This window comes from Scyliorhinus canicula, chromosome 3 (assembly GCF_902713615.1).
Source record: "Scyliorhinus canicula chromosome 3, sScyCan1.1, whole genome shotgun sequence".
Taxonomy (NCBI): Eukaryota; Metazoa; Chordata; class Chondrichthyes; order Carcharhiniformes; family Scyliorhinidae; genus Scyliorhinus; species Scyliorhinus canicula.
In genome coordinates, this window is record NC_052148.1 from 276,724,302 (window position 1) to 276,747,339 (window position 23,038).

Below are 23,038 nucleotides of genomic sequence, written 5' to 3' on the forward strand. Positions count from 1 at the left end.
CTGAGGGAGTGCTGCACTGTCAGAGGGTCAGTGCTGAGGGAGCGCTGCACTGTCAGAGGGTCAGTACTGAGGGAGTGCTGCACTGTCAGAGGGTCAGTACGGAGGGAGTGCTGCACTGTCAGAGGGACAGTACGGAGGGAGTGCCGCACTGTCAGAGGGTCAGTACTGAGGGAGTGCTGCACTACTGGAGATGCCATGCTTTAAATCAATTGAATATTCAGCCAGCATTTATTGCCCATCCATAATTGCCCTTGAGAAGGACATTTGAAATTATGTTACATCTGTAAAGCACTTTAGAATGTCCTGAGGCCGTGAAAGGTGCGACAGAAACATTTCCTTAAAGGGAGGTTTTTCTGTAAAGATAAGTAGGGAGAGTCTATTTTTTCTTTGTTCAAATTCATCTAACAGTCAATGGGATTTGAGAGTTTAATCTTGTTCTCTGTGGAAAGCCAACTGTCTTGGAGGCAACATCCCATTTGCCTTCCATCCCAACCGCTTTATAAGAAGTTTCTCAGACCCTTACCTCAATGTCTGGGATTATAACTGCTGTGAGTTGTTTGTCATTGAGAGTAGTCTCTTTAACTCGTGTATAAATCCTCTCCGCTTCAGCAAAACATGACATTTCCAGCACAACAGCACCTGAAATAAACAGCCAGTTAGGGTCAGGATGCAACTGACATTTGGTACAAGTGCTTCCCCGAGGAATCCAGCTTCCAGATCTACCTCCTAAATCATCTCGACTCCTTTGTGAAGCAAACCAAACAAACAGGGGTGACCAACGACGCTCACAAGCCAGGTGGAAAATCAGTTTTTTAAAATAAATTTCGAGCACCCAATTATTTTTTTCCAATTAAGGGGTAATTTAGCGTGGCCAATCCACCTACCCTGCACATCTTTGGGTTGTGGGGGTGAAACCCACGCAGACACGGGAAGAATGTGCAAACTCCACACGGACAGTGACCCAGGGTCGGGAGTCGAACTCAGGTCCTCAGCGCTGTTGGCAGCAGTGCTAACCACTGTGCCACCGTGCTGCCCAGTTTTATTTTTAAACAGAGGCATATTCAACAAACCCACTTAACATCTGACTTTGCAAATGCAGCAAACACGGTCATTAAACAATGAATGTAAAGTCATAGCTTCACAACTGTGCCAAGTACCATAGGATGGAAGCAAATTACTGCGGATGCTGGACAATCTCAGCAGGTCTGACAGCCTCTGTAGGGAGTGAAAAGAGCGAACGTTTCGAGTCCAGGTGACTCTTTGTCATTGAAATGTTAGCTCTTTTGCTGAGATTTTCCAGCATTTTCTCTTTGGTTTGTTTTCAGTACTGAGCTGGAGCTCTGTTGCAATTCATTATTTAAACTTCAATGAAGCAAATTCTATTAATCCTGCGCTATTTTTGATAGTTAATACAAAATGTCAACATACCTTGGTCCATGTAAACATAACTAAAGGATACCAGATCCCCTGAGGAAAGAAACAAACTTAGTTCAATTAATTTTCATATAGATCTAGGTTGAAGACATTGCACATCAGAAACCGCAAATAAAAGATTGAAGCAAACACATCTGTGGCAATGATGTGAGTCTCAAATTATTCAACTAACAAAAACATGTTTCCAATAGCTACATTTATAACATTACAATTATTTTTAAAATTGCTGCTTAAACTTAAGGCAATTACAAAGTTGTTCCAACAAATCATAATTGTATTTCTTTTTAAAAATTGAGTATCCAATTATTTTTTCCAATTAAGGGGCAATTTAGCGTGGCCAATCCACTGACCCTGTACATCTTTCAGGTTGTGCGGATGAGACCCCCTTTGTTTTCAAAAGGTTAGGTGGGGTTACGGGGATGCGGGGGGGGGGGGGGGGGGGGGGGGGGGGTAGTTATAGATAGGGTCTTATTTCGGAGGGTCAATGGCCTTCCTCTGCACTGTAGGAATTTGATGGATTAATATTAAGAGCTGAAATGATTTAATGTCATGTTAGTGTGTGGGTGCTCTATAGGGGATCCCACCATGACTATTAAACCAGGGAGTACAAATTTTACTTTAACAGCATTGTGCAATATTATCAATTTGACAGGAAAATGTCCCATTAGTTATTTATATCACTGTGCAGACTATAACACGGATTTCAGTGATTGCCTCAGCCCTCATTAACATGCTCTGCACATTGCATTGCATGGACACAGTGACACTAAATTCATATTTGGGAGAAATATTCAATAATTGCGACCTAGATAAACCGCATAAGATATTTTCTACTTTGTAGAAGAATTAGTAGGCTTTCTCTTGCTTTATTCAAGGGGCTGGTTTAGCACACTGGGCTAAATTGCTGGCTTTTAAAGCAGACCATGGCAGGCCAGCAGCACGGTTCAATTTCCGTACCAGCCTCCCCAAACAGGCGCCGGAATGTGGCGACTAGGGGCTTTTCACAGTAACTTCATTGAAGTCTACTCGTGACAATAAGCAATTTTCATTCATTTCAATTATTGCATAGACGAGGTGTAATTGGATTCGATTTTATCAGTAATCTTAGAAGTTAGAAAGATCAAATAACTTCTGAGCAACAAATTGGAATCATGAAACAACATGGGTCTTCACTATCATTGAGAAGCATTGGAACCCTCAGGTGTCTCTGTGAAACACAACTTCTCAGAGGCAAGAGGACAAAGACTGAATGTTCACAATTGTTTCTGTGTTTTCTTGATTAGCATGTCTGAAGATTGCCGCTTCTTATTACAATTATCACAACATCATTACGATATTTCAATACCTCAAAAAGCACCAGGATAGAATGAGATAATAGGCAAGTTGACAATGGGAAAGATTCTAGAATCATGTACAGTGTAAAACAGGTTACTGATTACACATTCATGTTGGGGCAATTTCACACCACAAAACCCACTCACAGTAAACTCTGATTCACAAAGTAAACAGGACTCCAGCCATGGTTCCACTCTCTGTTTGCAAGATAATTAAATGCCCAGCACATTTCAGAATGACTTACAAACATACCTATTAGGAGTAGCCATTCAACCTCTAGAGCCCTGCTTTTTTTTAAACTCACTGATGGAACGTGGGTTTTGCTGGCTGTGCTAGCATTTATTGCCCATCCCTAATTGCCCTTGAGGGGGTGTCCAGCAATGAGACCTCTTAAAACTGAATAGCTAGGATGCCAACAGAGTAGTTCTACATAAATTAGTTTATTAAAGATTGAGATTAACCAGGAAATAAACCCAGTAATCATTATTTTTTTAGAAATAAATTTAGAGTACCCAATTCATTTTTTCCAATCTAGGGGCAATTTAGCGTGGCCAATCCACCTGCCCTGCACATCTTTGGGTTGTGGGGCCGAAACCCACGCAGACACGGGGAGAATGTGCAAACTCCACAGGGATACTGACCCAGAGCCGAGATCGAACCTGGTACCACGACGTTGTGAGGCAGCAGTGCTAACCACTGCACCGCCATGCTGCCCTCCCAGTAATCATTATTAACCATTAAACTTGTATTTTAGGACATAGGAGTGATAATCACATAAACTCTAGCTACAACTAGCGGCCACAATGCATGATGGATTTAGGCCAGCTAACTTGCCCATGTTTTTGAGACACACGAGATGTGAGGTCAGCAGATAAGTGAACTTAGTAAACTTGTTTTATCAGTGGCCCCCAATATCCTCTGAAACAATCCATGGTGTAAAAAGGAAGCCAGTTCTGGTATCCTGCCCCTAGGTGGACAATGAGTGGACAGGATCTGACTGTGATGTCAGGATGGGACTGTCCGGGAAAAACAACATAAAATGGACACAGGATCTTGGTAAACAACAGGTGACAGGATGGGGTTAAATCACAATTTTACTTGATAGTTTGGAAATGGCAGCTTAAAGGATTAGATCAAGTCCAACTGGGGTGGGCTATTGAACAAAGAACAAACAAACAAAGAAAATTACAGCACAGGAACAGGCCCTTCGGCCCTCCCAGCCTGCGCCGATTCAGATCCTTTATCTAAACCTGTCGCCTATTTTCCAAGGATCTACTTCCCTCTGTACGCCGCCAGTTCATACATCTGTCTAGATGCATCTTAAATGATGCTTAAATGAAACGATTTGAGTTTTGGAAATCGTATAATTGATGTGTTTTTATCAGTGTTTAGCAGATAGATCTTGGCAAACATCCAGATCTCATCTCTCGTATATACAAAACCAAGCTTGGATCATAAAGCCATCTTATCCAGGTTGCTGTGTGTCTGTTGCTCTCTGTACTGAGCTGACTCAATACACAGGTCTTGAAAACACTCCTACAGGGGGCAGTTAACATTGCTATGGGTCTGGAGTCACATGTAGGCCAGACCAGGTAAGGACGGCAGATTTCCTTCCCTAAAGGACATTAGTGAACCAGATGGGTTTTTATGACAATCGACAATGATTTCATGGTCGTTATTACTTTTAATTCCAGATATTTTACTGAATTCAAATTTCACCATCTGCAGTGGCGGGATTTGAACCAGAGACCCCAGAGGATACCCTGAGTCTCTGGATTATTGGTCCAGTGACAATAAAACTACGCCATCGCCTCCCCCCCCTGCCATTTGATAACATTGCGTCCATTATATCAGTGACTATAACTCAGAAGTATTTAACTGGCTGTAAAGCTATTTGAGCCATTGTGAAAGGTGCTGGGTGTGATTTAACACAGAGTCCTAATTTGGGGATTTCTCAGGGTATAAGCTTAAATTTGGGAAAAGCGAGCTGTTTGTGGTACACCCGGGGGACCAGGAGGGGGGGGATTGGGAGGCTCCCACTGAAAAGGGCGGAGAGGAGCATTGCCCAACCTCTGTGGGTATTATTGGGCTGCCAACGCAGCGATGGTGCGTAAGTGGGTAATGGACGGGGAGGGGGCAGCATGGAAGAGGCTGGAGATGGCATCCTGTGTGGGTACGAGCCTGGAAGCTCTTGCAACGGCGCCGCTGCCGCTCCCTCCGACGAGGTATACCACGAGCCCGGTGGTGGCAGCTGCCCTCAAGATTTGGGGGCAATGGAGGCGGCACAGGGGGGAGGTGGGGGGCTCGATGGGGTCCCCGATACGGGGGAACCACCGGTTTGTTCCGGGGAGAATTGATGGCGGGTTCCTGAGTTGGCACAGGGCAGGTGTCAGGAGGCTGGGGGACCTGTTCATAGACAGGAAGTTTGCAAGCCTGGGTGAGCTGGAAGGGAAGTTTGGGCTCCCCCGGAGAACACCTTTAGGTACATGCAAGCGAGGGCGTTTGTCAGGCGGCAGGTGGCGGGGTTCCCTCGGCTGCCGCCGCGTGGAGCCAGGACAGGGTGCTCTCGGGGGTATGGGTTGGAGAGGGGAGGATCTCGGAATGTACCAGGTGATGCAGGAGGTAGACGAGGCCTCGGTGGAGGAGCTGAAAGATAAATGGGAGGAGGAGCTGGGTGAGGAGATTGAGGAGGGGTCGTGGGCGGATGCCCTAGAAAGGGTGAACTCCTCCTCTTCGTGTGTGAGGCTTAGACTCATACAGTTTAAGGTGCTGCATAGGGCTCATATGACCGGGACAAGGATGAGCCGGTTTTTTTGGGACCGAGGACAGGTGTATTAGGGAGCCCAGCAAACCATGTCCACATGTTCTGGGCATCCCCAGCACTGGGGGAATTTTGGAAGGGTGTAGCAAGGACGGTATCGAGGTGGTAGGAACCAGGGTCAATCCAGGCTTGGGACTCGCAATATTTGGGGTTGCAGTGGAGCCGGGAGTGCAGGAGGCGAAAGAGGCCGGTGTTCTGGCCTTTGCGTCCCTAGTAGCCCGGCGGAGGATTCTTCTTCAGTGGAAGGATGCGAGGCCCCCAAGCGTGGAGGCCTGGGTCAACGATATGGCGGGGTTCATTAAATTGGAGTGGGTGAAATGTGCCCTAAGGGGGTCAGTGCAGGGGTTTTTCAGGAGATGGCAACCATTCCTAGATCTCCTGGCAAAACGGTAAAAACAAAAGGTCAGCTGCAGCAGCAACCCGGGTTTGGGGGGGGGGGGGGGGGGGGGGGGGGGGGGGGTGGGCACCAGACCCCTCCCCAAACTTACCTCTTAGGGGGTCCTCAAGCTCCTCCTCACCCCACCTAAGGGCAGGGCACCCCGGTCCGATCCCTGGCATGGGCAACCTGACACTCGGGCACCTTGGAATTGCCACCTGGGAACCCACCCCTAACGTCACATCTACCCTTCCAACACCCCCCCCCAATCCACCTCCACTCCTACCCCTCCAAATCTCCCTACACACCTCATCCTGCCAACATTCCACAAACACATCCCTCCAACACCCCCGACCTAACCCTACTCTCAACCCTCCAACACCCCCAACCCTCCAACACACCATACCCCCACCAACACCTCCTACCCCTCCAACACCCCCTACCCCCACCAACACCCACACCCCTCCAACACACCATACCCCCACCAACAGCCCCAACCCACCAACACCCCATACCCCCACCAACACCCCCAACCCTCCAACACCCCCTACCCCCACCAACACCCCCGACCTAACCCTACTCTCAACCCTCCAACACCCCCTACCCCCACCCCCTACCTCCACCAACACCCCCGACTAACCCTACTCTCAACCCTCCAACACCCCCTACCTCCACCAACACCCCTCCAACACCACCATACCCCCACCCCCAACCCACCAACACCCCATACCCCCTCCAACAACCCCAACCCTGCAACACCCCATACCCCCACCAACACCCACACCCCTCCAACACCCCATACCCCCACCAACACCTCCTACCCCTCCAACATCCCATACCCCCACCCCCAACCCTCCAACACCCCCAACCCACCAATACCCCATACCCCCACCAACACCTCCTACCCACCAACACACCCAACCCACCAACACCCCATACCCCCACCAACACCCCCAACCCTCCAACACCCCCAACCCTCCCGACCTAACCCTACTCTCAACCCTCCAACGCCCAACACCCCCAACCCTCCAACACACCCTATCTCCCCAATGCCCCAACATTCCAACACACCCCAACCCTCCACATCACTCCAACACCCCCTACCCCCTCCAACACCCCCTACCCCCACCAACACCCCCTACCCCCACCAACACCCCCTACCCCCACCAACACCCCCTACCCCCACCAACACCCCTACCCCCACCAACACCCCCTACCCCCACCAACACCCCCTACCCCCACCAACACCCCCTACCCCCACCAACACCCCCTACCCCCACCAACACCCCCTACCCCCACCAACACCCCCTACCCCCACCAACACCCCTATCCCCACCAACACCCCATACCCCCTCCAACACCCCCTACCCCCACCAACACCCCCTACCCCTCCAACACCCCCTACCCCCACCAACACCCCATACCCCCTCCAACACCCCCGACCTAACCCTACTCTCAACCCTCCAACACCCCATACCCCTACCAACACCCCAACCCACCCTACCCCCACCAACACCCCCAACCCTCCACACCCCTCCAACACACCCTACCACCACCAATACCCCCTACCATCACCAACACCCCTTGACCCTCCAAACCCCTCCAACACCCCCTACCATCCTCCACACCCCCTAACCCTCCACACCCCTCCAACAACCCCTACACCCTCCACACCCCCCAACCTACCCCCCACACCCCAAATCCCTACCCTCCCTCATTCTCTTTTGTAAGGGTCAGCGAAAGGAGTCCGCACCGAGTTGTAGATAAAAACAAAACTTATTTTAACACATTAACTATATACACAGTTCCAGTAATTTCCTACTGGATCTTCTTTAGTCGGTGCCTGACTGGCCGACTCTATTTATACAAAGGCACATTAACTTTGTTAAGGGTCCCATGCCCCCTCATCAGGGGAGCTTGTATTCTGCAAGCTCCTCAGGTCGTGGATCATCCTTACCCCATGGTACAACTACTTAGCCTTTTCATTTGGAGTCAGCGCAAGTTAATATCGGACTCTGGGGTCTCAACCTCAAAAGGAGTTTTTCACCCACCATTTCTCTTTCAAAATCTGAAACTTTTTCACTTATTTCCCAGTAGTTCCCTGCTTATAGCACACATGGGCTTTGCATGCTTATTTGCATTGGTACAATTGACAAAACCATACCTCAAGAAATCATCTTTATACTACTTTGTTCCAGAGTTAAGTTTCTTCTTCATTGGCTGTTAACCAGAAGCCCTGGAGCTCTGTACAAAGCTAACACTAGCTCTGTCCTACCTTGAACTCTTCTGATCAGCTCTCTCCAGCAGATTCAGATGTGAGATCCTGGCCAGTAGGTACTCTGTGCATGTGTGTCTCTGGTCATCTCTTACTTGTAAGAAAATTATTAATCTTCACAATCCTCTTGACTTGCTTACCAGCAACTAGAATATGGAAGAAGCTCTCCTCTGTGATTTAGCGGCAAAAGCACCTGCAAAGAGGACCCTTGATGTCGTGTGTATGTGCAGGACATGTAACCTGCTCACTGCTGCCTCTCATGGCTGGATGATTACACACGGCCTCATTTCCTTCTCATTCAAAGCAAACAGCGGCTGCCATTCTCAATAAAAATGTTGGAGGCAACCACTGACCGTTTCTCCCACGATCTGGACCACCGCAGGAACTTTGCAACTGACCTCTCCACGACCCTCCTAACACCTGCCCGCGACCCGACCCACACTTTGAAAATCCCTGGTCGAAACAACTGAGAGTTAACGTTAAAAATATTGACTATTAATACCAAATAACAAGTGTACAGGTGTAGAAACGTATCTTCTATTTTTGAGTAAGATTTATTCCACTAGCAAGGTGAATTAAATATTAGTAGGTTTTAACAGTAATGTAAGGGTAATTAATAGTAGTAAGGTTCGATAGCATTATTGAAACTTTATTTGTATTGGTGCGGTTTACTACCAATAGCAAGTTGTATTTGCAGTTAACAGGTTACTAGTTAAGGCAGCACAAGTTATTAGCACTGTGGCTTTACAGCGTCAGGGTCCCAGGTTCGATTCCCGGCTGGGTCACTGACTGTGCGGAATCTGCACGCTCTCCCTGTGTGTGTGGGTTTCCTCCGGGTGCTCCGTTTTCCTCCCACAGTCCAAAGACGTGCAGGTTCGGTGGACTGGCCATGATAAATTGCCCTTAGTGAATAAAAAAGGTTAGGAGGGGTTATTGGGTTATAGGGATAGGGTGGGAGTGAGGGCTTAAATGGGTCGGCGCAGACTCGATGGGCCGAATGGCCTCCTTCTGCACTGTATGTTCTATGTCTATGTCAAATATAGAATGGCAGAGCTACTTCAACCCCCAATCCTAACTTGGGCAAAGTTGGCATCATTTCAAAGCATCCATGAGGTTGAGGGCTTCAGGGGCCAGAACATTACTGATGCAGGGAGAGAGCAGTGAGCACCATGCAGTGAAAACTGAACAGGCAGAGAGTGCAGGAATCTCCAACCAGTGGTCAGTGAATACTGATGAGAGTGATGGCTCATCTGGGGAGTGCAGCCACGGGCAAACCCAAGGCACTACAAGTTGCTCAGAGGGGTTGAAAAAAGACTGGAAGAGCAGTAGTGATGGGTGATTTGGTGATCAGGAACACAGATAGGCATTTCTGTGGCCATTCACAATAACAGGATGGTGCGTTTTATCCTTGGTGCCAGGGTTAAGGGTGTGACTGACCAGTGGCACAGCATCCTGAGAGAGGAGGGTGGGTCTCATTGATACAAACAACAGGGACAGAAAAAGGAGTCTGGTTCTGAATTTAGGGGGTTAGGGATGAAATTAGCAAACAAGGCCTGAAAAGTAGGAATCTCCGGTTTGCTCCCAGTACCATGCCAGTAAAAATAGCACCGGAATAGGAGGATAGCACAGAGCTTCCGTTTTCTGGGATATTAAGGAGGAAATGGGATGTGTACAGGTTGGAGGGATTGCACATAAATGGAGCGGGGCTGAGTTCTTTCTGCAGCATTTTATTATTGTTACTGGGAGGGTTAAAACTGACTCCTGCTGCTTTTTAACAATTCTGTGATACTGTGGGATTTGCAACAGATGTGATTAGTGACAATAAATGCAAGTTTATGCTGATGATATTTTCCAACACACAAACATCAGCTTGGTAATCCAACTCAACCACGTATGGACACCAGAATACAAACTAGCCAAGTAAAGAAATGAACCCTGGATTCTTTATCTTTCTGATGCCTCTTTATTTACCTTTGATCTCGAGGTGACTTTTAAGAAGTGTCAGGGCCTCGGCCTGATTCAGCTGTGGAGGAAGACCCAAAAGTAGCAGATTGAACTGCTCCACTGAGTTCTGTTTCCTTTTGATATAAAACCGCGTCTGGTTCATTTGCCGTACTGAGATCTACAGAACACAAAGATAGCAGAAACCAACAAACATGGTCACTCAACATGCAGAGAAATAGCATCAATGCAGAAAATAAACAGCACCACACAGAACCCAGGGAAAGGATTACCGGAATTAAGTTCACATTAAAGGGTCACGATCGTCTTGACAAAACAGAGACTTTTCTGGGTGGGGAAGAAACAGGAGTTTCATCAAGTTTTCATCAAGTGGCATGTTCCAAAGTAATCTTTACAATCAGAAATCTCCAGCAAACCATAGAGCCGGCCACCTGACTGAAACGTAATAAGCAGGGGTGACATTGGGTTCAAACAGTCAAGAAAACTGGTAATTTAATGGGCCAATTTGTTCTCTTACTGCCCAGGAACAGTGTGTTTGTATGGAGGGGGGTGTATCTGCCCAGGAACAGTGTGTTTGAATGGAGGGGGGTGTATCTGCCCAGGAACAGTGTGTTTGAATGGAGGGGGGTGTATCTGTCCAGGATCAGTATGTTTGTATGGAGGGGGGTGTATCTGTCCAGGATCAGTATGTTTGTATGGAGGGGGGTGTATCTGCGCAGGATCAGTATGTTTGTATGGAGGGGGGTGTATCTGCCCAGGATCAGTGTGTTTGTATGGAGGGGGGTGTATCTGCCCAGGATCAGTGTGTTTGTATGGAGGGGGGTGTATCTGTCCAGGATCAGTATGTTTGTATGGAGAGGGGTGTATCTGCCCAGGATCAGTATGTTTGTATGGAGGGGGGTGTATCTGCCCAGGATCAGTGTGTTTGTATGGAGAGGGGTGTATCTGCCCAGGATCAGTGTGTTTGTATGGAGGGGGGTGTATCTGCCCAGGATCAGTGTGTTTGTATGGAGGGGGGTGTATCTGCCCAGGATCAGTATGTTTGTATGGAGGGGGGTGTATCTGCCCAGGATCAGTATGTTTGTATGGAGGGGGTGTATCTGCCCAGGATCAGTATGTTTGTATGGAGGGGGTGTATCTGCCCAGGATCAGTGTGTTTGTATGGAGGGGGGTGTATCTGCCCAGGATCAGTATGTTTGTATGGAGAGGGGTGTATCTGCCCAGGAACAGTGTGTTTGTATGGAGAGGGGTGTATCTGCCCAGGATCAGTATGTTTGTATGGAGAGGGGTGTATCTGCCCAGGATCAGTATGTTTGTATGGAGAGGGGTGTGTCTGTCCAGGATCAGTATGTTTGTATGGAGGGGGGTATCTGTCCAGGATCAGTGTGTTTGTATGGAGGGGGGTATCTGCCCAGGATCAGTGTGTTTGTATGGAGGGGGTGTATCTGTCCAGGATCAGTATGTTTGTATGGAGGGGGTGTATCTGTCCAGGATCAGTATGTTTGTATGGAGGGGGTGTATCTGTCCAGGATCAGTATGTTTGTATGGAGGGGGGTGTATCTGCCCAGGATCAGTATGTTTGTATGGAGGGGGGTGTATCTGTCCAGGATCAGTATGTTTGTATGGAGGGGGTGTATCTGTCCAGGATCAGTATGTTTGTATGGAGGGGGGTGTATCTGCCCAGGATCAGTATGTTTGTATGGAGGGGGGTGTATCTGCCCAGGATTAGTATGTTTGTATGGAGGGGGGTGTATCTGTCCAGGATCAGTATGTTTGTATGGAGGGGGGTGTATCTGCCCAGGATCAGTGTGTTTGTATGGAGGGGGGTGTATCTGCCCAGGATCAGTATGTTTGTATGGAGGGGGGTGTATCTGCCCAGGATCAGTGTGTTTGTATGGAGAGGGGTGTATCTGCCCAGGATCAGTGTGTTTGTATGGAGAGGGGTGTATCTGCCCAGGATCAGTATGTTTGTATGGAGAGGGGTGTATCTGCCCAGGATCAGTGTATTTGTATGGAGGGGGGTGTATCTGCGCAGGATCAGTATGTTTGTATGGAGAGGGGTGTATCTGTCCAGGATCAGTGTGTTTGCATGGAGAGGGGTGTATCTGCCCAGGATCAGTGTGTTTGTATGGAGGGGGGTGTATCTGTCCAGGATCAGTGTGTTTGCATGGAGAGGGGTGTATCTGCCCAGGATCAGTGTGTTTGTATGGAGGGGGGTGTATCTGCCCAGGATCAGTGTGTTTGTATGGAGGGGGGTGTATCTGCCCAGGATCAGTATGTTTGTATGGAGGGGGGTGTATCTGCCCAGGATCAGTGTGTTTGTATGGAGAGGGGTGTATCTGCCCAGGATCAGTGTGTTTGTATGGAGAGGGGTGTATCTGCCCAGGATCAGTGTGTTTGTATGGAGAGGGGTGTATCTGCCCAGGATCAGTGTGTTTGTATGGAGGGGGGTGTATCTGCCCAGGATCAGTGTGTTTGCATGGAGAGGGGTGTATCTGCCCAGGATCAGTGTGTTTGTATGGAGAGGGGTGTATCTGCCCAGGATCAGTGTGTTTGCATGGAGAGGGGTGTATCTGCCCAGGATCAGTATGTTTGTATGGAGAGGGGTGTATCTGCCCAGGATCAGTGTGTTTGTATGGAGGGGGGTGTATCTGCCCAGGATCAGTGTGTTTGCATGGAGAGGGGTGTATCTGCCCAGGATCAGTAGGTTTGTATGCAATGGGGTACATCTTTTCTTATTTTTGGAGTGTTGTTCCCAATTAAATAATTCAGCATCAAGCTTTTGTTTGTTTAAAAAAGTTATTTATTCTCACGCGCTTTTCCAGAATTAAATGACATGTCAGAGACACTCAAGGTGCGGTTTAATGGAAATGTTTCTAAGTTTATAAAATTATTGGGGGTATAGATAGGGTGAACAGTTCAAGGGGGGAAAGGTTCAGTGGAGATGTGAGAGGGAAGATTTTTACACAGAGAGTGGTGGTGGCCTGGAATGCACTGCCAAGGGAGGTGGTTGAGGCAGAAACGTTAGAGACCTTTAAGACTTATCTGGATAGGCACATGAACAGACGGGGTATAGAAGGATACAGGCGGTTGGTCTAGATAGGACATGTGATCAGCACAGGCTTGGAGGGCCGAAGGGCCTGTTCCTGTGCTGTATTATTCTTTATTCTTTTGTTCTCAGTGTGGTAGTGAGCGGGACCGACCTCTAGCTTCCTGACACTCGACCCAGCGAATCCGTCACCGATATCAAACATTACTTGGACCACTTAACGAGGCACCACAGGCTTCATGTCACAAATGATGGACCCGCCGGCCGATTCCTGGCTCCCCGCCAACAAAGGGGAGCAGCACTTAAACCCACCTCACAGAGAAAACGCCACACAACTCGCAGCCATGTCACTGCGCAGACCAGCTCCACGATTTGGGGCGTCGACCTGGCCAGAATATTGGACGCGGTGGAGTCCAGACAGGATACCCTGTTCCCTCGAGGGGTTGGGAGGGTCAGCCAGAGGGCAGCCAGGACTGCCTGGGAGGAAGTGGCAGAGGCTGTCAGCTCGGGGAGCGTCACCATGGGAACCGGCACTCAGTGCCGTAACAAGGTCAATTACCTCCACCGAGCCACGCAGATGGGTTGGCATCACCCCCACCCACCACCCCTGCCCATGCGTCTGACACCGTCCCCACCCTGCACCATACCATGTCCCGGTCCACCCCCCCTCCACCCACCCACAATCACTATCCGATCTGCCACAGTATTATTTCTAATGTGGTTTCCCCAACCCAAACGTAGATTAAAGTCACCCATGGTTACTGTAGCACCCTTGTTACAGTGGCACAGTGTTTAGCACTGCTGCCTCACAGCGCCAGGGACCCGAGTACAATTCCGGCCTTGGGTCACTGTCTGTGCGGAGTCTGCACGTTCTCCCCGTGTCTGCGTGGGTTTCCTCCGGGTGCTCCGGTTTCCTCCTACAAGTCCCGAAAGACGCGCAGGTTAGGTGGATTGGCTGTGCTAAATTGCCCTTAGTGTCCAAAAAGGTTAGGTGGGAATACTGGGATAGGGTGGAGGTGTGGGCTTAAGTAGGGTGCTCTTCCCAAGGGCCGGTGGAGACTCGATGGGCCGAATGGCCTCCTTCTGCGATTCTATGATTCCTTACACAGTCACCAGAGGCTGGAATTGAACCCAAGTATCTCGCGCTGTAAGGCAGCTGTGCTAACCACTGTGCCACTCAACAAATCGGGTCCTCTGGTTCCCTCTCCACAGCTGCTGCCAGACCTGCTGCGTTTTTCCAGCATTTTCCCACAAGAATGAGAAGTTATTTGGATACAAAACCATAAAAGTACATAATTAATAACTTTCTCACCTTTTTAATATCTTGAAGTCTGCCAAGCATCGGTTCAAGCTGCGTTAGCACAATACGCTGCACTATAAAGACACGGAAAATCAAACAATCAGAAATCTGTCTCTCTAAATGAAGACTTCTACAGAATGGCCTCAATACTAACGCAACGGAAAAACATTTATTCTCTATCTGGAATGAAGCTCAGCAAATGAGGTGAGTCAACTCACTGAGCGTCCCCATTTCCCCCTACAGTCCAGTGCCACTATTCACATTAATTTAATGCAAAATGTTGTTGGAATACCCCCTCCTGCTCCTTGCTGATGTCTATACACCAACCCCTCCCACCCAGCTGCTCCTTGCTGGTGTCTATACACCAACCCCTCCCACCCAGCTGCTCCTTGCTGGTGTCTATACACTAGCCCCTCCCACCCAGCTGCTCCTTGCTGGTGTCTATACTCAAGCCCCTCCCACCCAGCTGCTCCTTGCTGATGTCTATACACCAACCCCTCCCACCCAGCTACTCCTTGCTGGTGTCTATACACTAGCCCCTCCCACCCAGTTGCTCCTTGCTGGTGTCTATACACTAGCCCCTCCCACCCAGCTGCTCCTTGCTGGTGTCTATACTCAAGCCCCTCCCACCCAGCTGCTCCTTGCTGATGTCTATACACCAACCCCTCCCACCCAGCTGCTCCTTGCTGGTGTCTATACACCAGCCCCTCCCACCCAGCTGCTCCTTGCTGGTGTCTATACACCAGCCCCTCCCACCCAGCTACTCCTTGCTGATGTCTATACTCAAGCCCCTCCCACCCAGCTGCTCCTTGCTGATGTCTATACTCAAGCCCCTCCCACCCAGCTGCTCCTTGCTGGTGTCTATACACTAGCCCCTCCCACCCAGTTGCTCCTTGCTGGTGTCTATACACTAGCCCCTCCCACCCAGCTGCTCCTTGCTGGTGTCTATACACCAGCCCCTCCCACCCAGCTGTTCGTTGCTGATGTCTATATACCAGCCCCTCCCACCCAGCTGTTCCTTGCTGGTGTCTATACACTAGCCCCTCCCACCCAGCTGCTCCTTGCTGGTGTCTATACACCAGCCCCTCCCATCCAGCTGCTCCTTGCTGGTGTCTATACTCAAGCCCCTCCCACCCAGCTGCTCCTTGCTGGTGTCTATACACCAGCCCCTCCCACCCAGCTACTCCTTGCTGATGTCTATACTCAAGCCCCTCCCACCCAGCTGCTCCTTGCTGATGTCTATACTCAAGCCCCTCCCACCCAGCTGCTCCTTGCTGATGTCTATACTCAAGCCCCTCCCACCCAGCTGCTCCTTGCTGATGTCTATACTCAAGCCCCTCCCACCCAGCTGCTCCTTGCTGATGTCTATACTCAAGCCCCTCCCACCCAGCTGCTCCTTGCTGATGTCTATACACTAGCCCCTCCCACCCAGCTACTCCTTGCTGGTGTCTATACACTAGCCCCTCCCACCCAGCTGCTCCTTGCTGGTGTCTATACACTAGCCCCTCCCACCCAGCTGCTCCTTGCTGGTGTCTATACACTAGCCCCTCCCACCCAGCTGCTCCTTGCTGGTGTCTATACACTAGCCCCTCCCACCCAGCTGCTCCTTGCTGGTGTCTATACTCAAGCCCCTCCCACCCAGCTGCTCCTTGCTGATGTCTATACTCAAGCCCCTCCCACCCAGCTACTCCTTGCTGATGTCTATACTCAAGCCCCTCCTATATCAAAAGTGTTTCATTTGTTGTAAAGCTCTTCGAGACACTTTGTGATTATGAAAGCACTACAGTATAAAAGTGCAAGTGTTTCTTCTCTCATGTGTTTATCTATTTCTCTTTAAATTCAACCATACCATTCACCTCAAAGAACCCTTGTGGTGGTGAATTCCCCATTCTCACCACACTCTGGGTGAAGAGATTTCTCCTAAATTCCTCACTGTGTTTATAAGTGACTATGTTATATGTATGGCCCCTCGAGTAGGCAGCACGGCTGCAAGCCATTCATTCATGTCCCTTAGTAGGCTGTGATTAACAGCTTCCATACACACAGCTGTCATCTTTGCTTCATTCATCTTCCTTTGTGCTCAAGTAACCAAAGTGCTCTAACCGAGCAGAGTTAAGTGCTGTCAATTTCCAGCTGACCACTTCAAAATCACTCACCTTTCCAAGATTCTGGAATGGTTACTGAAGATTGGAAGGTAGCAAATGTCACCCTACTATTTCAGAAGGGAGGGAGAGAGAAAACAGGGAACTACCGACCTGTTAGCTTGACATTGATAGTAGAGGAACTGCTGGAATCTGTTATAAAGAATGTGATAAATGGACACTGGGTAATAATGATCTGATTGAGTATAGTCAGCATGGATTTATAAATGGGAAATCAGGTTTAACAAACTTAGTGGAATATTTTGAGGATGTTACTGGCAAAATTGACAAAGTACGGTGATGGATGTAGTATATTTGGATTTCCCAAAGGCCTTTTGATAATGTCGCCCAGAAGAGATTGATTAACAAAATAAAAGCACAAGGGGATAGGAAGTAATACACTGTCATGGAGTGAGGACTGGTAAACAGGCAGAAAACACAGAGTAGGAATAAATGGGTCATTCCCACATTGGCAGGCTGTGGCTAGTGGGATCCGGCAAGGATCAGTACTTTGGGCCACAGCTGTCCACAATTTACGTCAATGATTTGGATGTGGGCACCAAATGTAATATTTCCAAAGCCAGGCGGGAATGTGTGTTGTGAGGAAGATGTCAAGCAGCAGGAGGATTTGGACAGAGTTAGCGAATGGGAAAGACCATGGCTGAGGAATATAATGTGGAAAAATTTGATGTCATCCATTCTGGTAAAAGGAACAGATGGGCAGAGAATTTCCTGAATGGTAAGAGATTAGAAAGTGTCAATGTACAAAGGGACCTGGTTGTCCCTGTCCACAAGTCACTGAAGGCGAGCAGCAGGTGCAGCGGGTTATTAGGAAGGAGAATTGAACGTTAGCCTTTACCACAAGAGGATTTGAATACAGAAGTACTGAGGTCTTGTTTGAATTGTATCAGAGCTTGGTTAGACCACACCCGGAACACTGTGAGCAGTTTTACTCCCCTTGCCACAGAGGGAGTTGAATGAAGATTCACCAGACTTGTTCCGGGGATGGCGGGACTGTCTTATGAAGATTGGGCAAACTGAGTCTGTATTTCTGAAGTGGTTTGAATGATGAGGTAATCTCTTTGAAACCACCAAAATACTTGACAAAATAGACAGGGGAGACGCACAATAGATGTTTCCCTTGGTTGAGGAATCTAGAACCCAGGGCACAATTTAAAAATAAGCTGCCATTTAGGGCCAAGATGGGGAGAAATTTATTTACATTTGGAATTCTCTCCCCCAGATGGCTCTGGAAGCTCAGTCATTGAGGTATCTTTAAGGTAGAGGTTGATAGATTTCTGATTAACAATAACGTAAAGGTTTATAGGGATGTGTGTGAAAGGCCTGAAATGTCCAATCAGCCATGATCGTATTGAATAGCAGCGCAGGCTGAATGGGCTGAATAGATAGGTTCTTGGTTAATAACGGGATCAGGGGCTATGGGGAGAAGGCAGGAGAATGGGGATGAGAAAAATATCAGCCATGATTGAATGGTGGAGCAGATTGGATGGGCCGAGTGGCCTAATTCTGCTCCTATATCTTATGGAATGGCCTACTCCTGTTCCTGATCCCACATCTGGAGCACTGTGTACAGCTTTGGTCTCTGCTGGTTCAGCTCAGCTGGCTGGACAGTTGGTTAGTGATTCAGAGCGAGGCAGCAGCGTGGGTTCAATCCCCGTACCGAGCTGGGGGGCTGGGTGGTGATGCAGAGCGAGGCAGCAGCGTGGGTTCAATGCCCGTACCGGGCTGGGGGTTGGGTGGTGATGCAGAGCGAGGCTGCAGCGTGGGTTCAATCCCCATACCGAACTGGGGGGCTGGGTGGTGATGCAGAATGGGGCCAGGAGCGTGGGTTCAATCCCTGTACCGGGCTGGGGGGCTGGGTGGTGATGCAGAGCGAGGCAGCAGCGTGGGTTCAATCCCCGTACCGAGCTGGGGGGCTGGGTGGTGATGCAGAATGGGGCCAGGAGCGTGGGTTCAATCCCTGTACCGGGCTGGGGGCTGGGTGGTGATGCAGAGCGAGGCTGCAGCGTGGGTTCAATCCCCGTACCGAACTGGGGGGCTGGGTGGTGATGCAGAATGGGGCCAGGAGCGTGGGTTCAATCCCTGTACCAGGCTGGTTAGTGATGCAGAGCGAGGCAGCAGCGTGGGTTCAATCCCTGTACCGGGCTGGGGCGCTGGGTGGTGATGCAGAGCGAGGCAGCAGCGTGGGTTCATGCCTGTACCGGGCTGGGGGGCTGGGTGGTGATGCAGAGCGAGGCAGCAGCATGGGTTCATGCCTGTACCGGGCTGGGGGGCTGGGTGGTGATGCAGAGCGAGGCAGCAGCGTGGGTTCAATGCCCGTACCGAGCTGGGGGGCTGGGTGGTGATGCAGAATGGGGCCAGGAGCGTGGGTTCAATCCCTGTACCGGGCTGGGGGCTGGGTGGTGATGCAGAGCGAGGCAGCAGCGTGGGTTCATGCCTGTACCGGGCTGGGGGGCTGGGTGGTGATGCAGAGCGAGGCAGCAGCATGGGTTCAATGCCCGTACCGAGCTGGGGGGCTGGGTGGTGATGCAGAATGGGGCCAGGAGCGTGGGTTCAATCCCTGTACCGGGCTGGTTAGTGATGCAGAGCGAGGCAGCAGCGTGGGTTCAATCCCCGTACCGGGCTGGGGGGGTGGTTAGTGATGCAGAGCGAGGCAACAGCGTGGGTTCAATCCCCGTACCGGGCTGGGGGGGTGGTTAGTGATGCAGAGCGAGGCAACAGCGTGGGTTCAATCCCCGTACCGGGCTGGGGGGCTGCTGTGGTGATGCAGAGCGAGGCAGCAGCATGGGTTCAATCCCCGTACCGGGCTGGGGGGCTGGGTGGTGATGCAGAACGAGGCAGCAGCGTGGGTTCAATCCCCGTACCGGGCTGGGGGGCTGGTTAGTGATGCAGAGCGAGGCAGCAGCGTGGGTTCAATCCCCGTACCGGGCTGGGGGGCTGGGTGGTGATGCAGAGCGAGGCAGCAGCGTGGGTTCAATCCCCGTACCGAGCTGGGGGGCTGGGTGGTGATGCAGAATGGGGCCAGGAGCGTGGGTTCAATCCCTGTACCGGGCTGGGGGCTGGGTGGTGATGCAGAGCGAGGCCAGCAGCACGGGTTCAATGCCCGTACCGGCTGAGGTTATTCATGAAGGCCCCGCCTTCTCAACCTTGCCCCTCGCCTGAGGTGTGGTGACCCTTGGGTTAAATCACCACCAGTCAGCTCTCCCCCTCAAAGGGGAAAACAGTCTACAGTCTTCTGGGAATGTGGTGTCTTTACCGTACCTTATTTAAGAACAGATATTGATGCATTAGAAGCAATTCAGAGACGGCTCAATCGACTTTTTAAAAGTTTATTCTTGGGATGTGGGCCAGCTTTGGCCGCCCATCCCTCATTAGGCGCTGCTGGCTGGGACAGCATTGGCTGCCTGTCCCTCATTGCCTTGAATTGATCAGATTGCTCAGCCACTTCAGTGAGGGGCAGTTAGGAGTCAACCGCATTGCTGTGGGTCTGGAGTTACATGTAGGCCAGACCAGGTAAGGACGGCAGATTTCCTTCCCCGAAGGACACTACTCAGTCAGCTGGGTTTTTACGACAATCAACAATGGTTTCATGGTCATCATTAAGACTTTTAATTCCAGATATTTATTGGATTCAATATCCACCATCTGCCCTGGTGGGATTCAAACCTAGGTCCGCAGAGCATTACCCTGGGTCTTTGAATTACAAGTCCAGTGACAATAGCACTACCCCACTGCCTCCCCCTGTAACTGATACCTGGGAAGTGGGGGGAAGTTGTCTTATCAGGAAAGGTTGGTCCGTATCCATTGGAGTTTAGAAGATTGAGAACTGATTTTATGGTAAAATCTGAGATCTTGAGGGAAGCTGACAGGGTTGAAGCCCCTTGTTGGAGAGATTAGAGCTGGGTTAATAATATGGGATCTTTAATTTAAAACAGATGAGGAGAATTTATTTTTTTCAGAGAGTGTTGTACCTTTGGAACTCTCATCCCCAGAGAATAGTGGATTCAGGGTCATTGAATATATTTGAGGCAGAGGTGGATAAGATTCTTGACTAACAAGGGAGTCAAAGGTTATCGGGGTCGGTGGGAATATAAGGCTACAATCAGATGCGCTCTGATCTTATTGGAGCCGGAGCTGGCTTGGTGGACCAATTGGCTGGCTCCTTATTTTATTCGCTCAGGAGACGTGGGGGTCACCAGCTGGGCCAGCATTTATTGGGCTGGGAACAGCTACGTTTTTAAAAATAAATTTAGAGTGCCTAATTCATTTTCCCAATTAAGGGGCAATTTAGTGTGGGCAATCCACCTAACCTGGGGGTGAAACCGACGCAGACAAGGGGAGAATGTGCAAACTCCACACAGACAGTGACCCAGAGCCTGGATCGAACTTGGGGCTTCGGTGCTGTGAGGCAGCAGTGCTACTTGTGGGAAGATCCACATCAGAGCTGTTAATCTCAAACAAAAAAGAGAGAGCACACAGTCCACATGTTCCCATAAAAGGTGGGACCAATTGGCCCAGAGATCCCTGGACGTCAAGGAAAATACAGCATTGGATCAGGAAAAACGGGAGGCTAATGGCAGATTAACAGTGGATGCCCGAGAGGACTCTGGGAAATGTAGGGGATACTTAAAAAAGAAGTTAGAATGCAGTTTCCCCTTAAATGTAATCCCAGTCCTGGAGGATGTTACACGATAGTCACTGGCACATTGTTAATTGCCTGTAGTGGCAGTGAATGTCTGTGCCCCAATTTAGGATTTCAGGCCAGTAGTTTTGCCGCTTTCATTCCTCATCTTTCCTCAACTACCTGCAAACACGTTATTGGACGGGATTCAATCTCTGCCTCAAACTGGCGGAGGTTTGATTTCAAGATCTCACGTTATCCTCTAGCCCGTCCCCTCTGCATAAGATAAGAAATGACTGGGAAGGAGAACCTGGGTTTGACCTTGGGGACAATTGGTGGGAGGGGCACCTTCTTAAGGTCAACCCCATATTCTCTTGTGCTCGGTTAAGCTTAATTCAATTTGACATTTTGCACAGAATTAACTTCACCAAGGCCAGAATTAGTTTCTTTCCAACAGAAACAACAAATGTTCACTTGCCCCCACGGACCAGACCCACACCTTCTGGTCCCGCTCAAAGCTGCCGGGCCACTGGTCATTCTTCTCTGACTCTGTTCCAGAGTTTTAGATATTAGATCACCTGAAGTGGCTGTCTGACTAAGATCAAGGCAGATACCAGCATTCGCTTCGTCAATAGCCCAAAGAGAGATTCTATTAACTTGGAAATCCCCCAATTCTTCATCCTGGCCAGAAGATGCCGGCCAGAATTCAACTAAAAAAGTTGGAAGTGTCATTTGAGCGGGTTTGGTGGGGTATTTCTTGCTGGCGTATTTAACCACATTCAGAGTGCGATTTAATCAATACAAAATCAGAGTCTGTTCTGGGAAAGATTAGCGGGATCATTCCCGGCGTGACCACGCTCTGTAATGGCTCCCAGCAGGGAACTCAACCCCGAGGCCGCACTTAGTGTCATTTCCTACACTGAGGAGCTCTGACACGTTTAGTTCCTCAATCGGGGCACCATCTCGACCCCCCAATACAACCCCAGAACCCCCACCAATGTCCCAACTCACCGATAAGGGGGTCCTCGGGGCCCCTGCACCCCATGTCACTCAGGCAGGGCATCCCCAGGCCCTATCCCTAATGCGGGAAAAATGTCAGCCTGGCACCTGAGTGGCATTGGTGCCCGGGTGGCACTAGCAGCACCGGGTGGCACTGTGCCTGGAGGCCAGCCCTCTGGCCCTCTACTAGCTTGGGAAACCCCTCCAAGTGCCATTTGGCCTGGTCCCTGTTTGTGGGATTGGCGCTGAACATGGCCCGGCTGGGCCTTCTGGGAGGGGGGGGGGGGGGGGGGGGGGATTCAATCCCAGGAGTCAGGTAGATCCAACGTCGGCACAGTTAAATACATTTCTAAACTCACTTCAATATGCGAGTCTTGACCCTGCCCATTGTGGACGTGATCCAGATCGCAGCGTCTCACCAGATCTCAGGAGGCTTAACATCCGCCAGGAATTCTGAGGCCTTTCCAAGGATCTATTGGCCGCATCCCGTCCTGATTCCACTGGGATGCGGCCAGTAAATCACGCACAGTGTCATTTTTTTGGGCCTTGGGGAGTTTCTCCAACAGGAAGCAGAACTTTCCAGTGAGACCGGCTCCTCAGTGACTGAGTCGCCATTTTGAGAGTGTACCCCGATCTGTAAATGAGCTTGAGGTTCCCCAAACACCCCACCCACGGACAATGTCACTCCCCGCACACATGGGCAT

General features: G+C 50.0%; 1 protein-coding gene across 1 annotated transcript in view; it reads right to left on the reverse strand.

The window, feature by feature from the left end:
• Nucleotides 1-23,038, reverse strand: part of LOC119963580 (diacylglycerol kinase theta) — a 199,813-nt gene that overhangs the window by 95,232 nt on the left and 81,543 nt on the right. Inside the window, exons 11-14 of the mRNA XM_038792910.1 lie at nt 14,565-14,626; nt 10,213-10,363; nt 1,429-1,467; nt 524-639 (exon numbers count right to left, since the gene is read on the reverse strand). Of these exons, the coding sequence (XP_038648838.1) occupies nt 524-639; nt 1,429-1,467; nt 10,213-10,363; nt 14,565-14,626 (368 nt within the window). The remainder of the gene's footprint in view (nt 1-523; nt 640-1,428; nt 1,468-10,212; nt 10,364-14,564; nt 14,627-23,038) is intronic.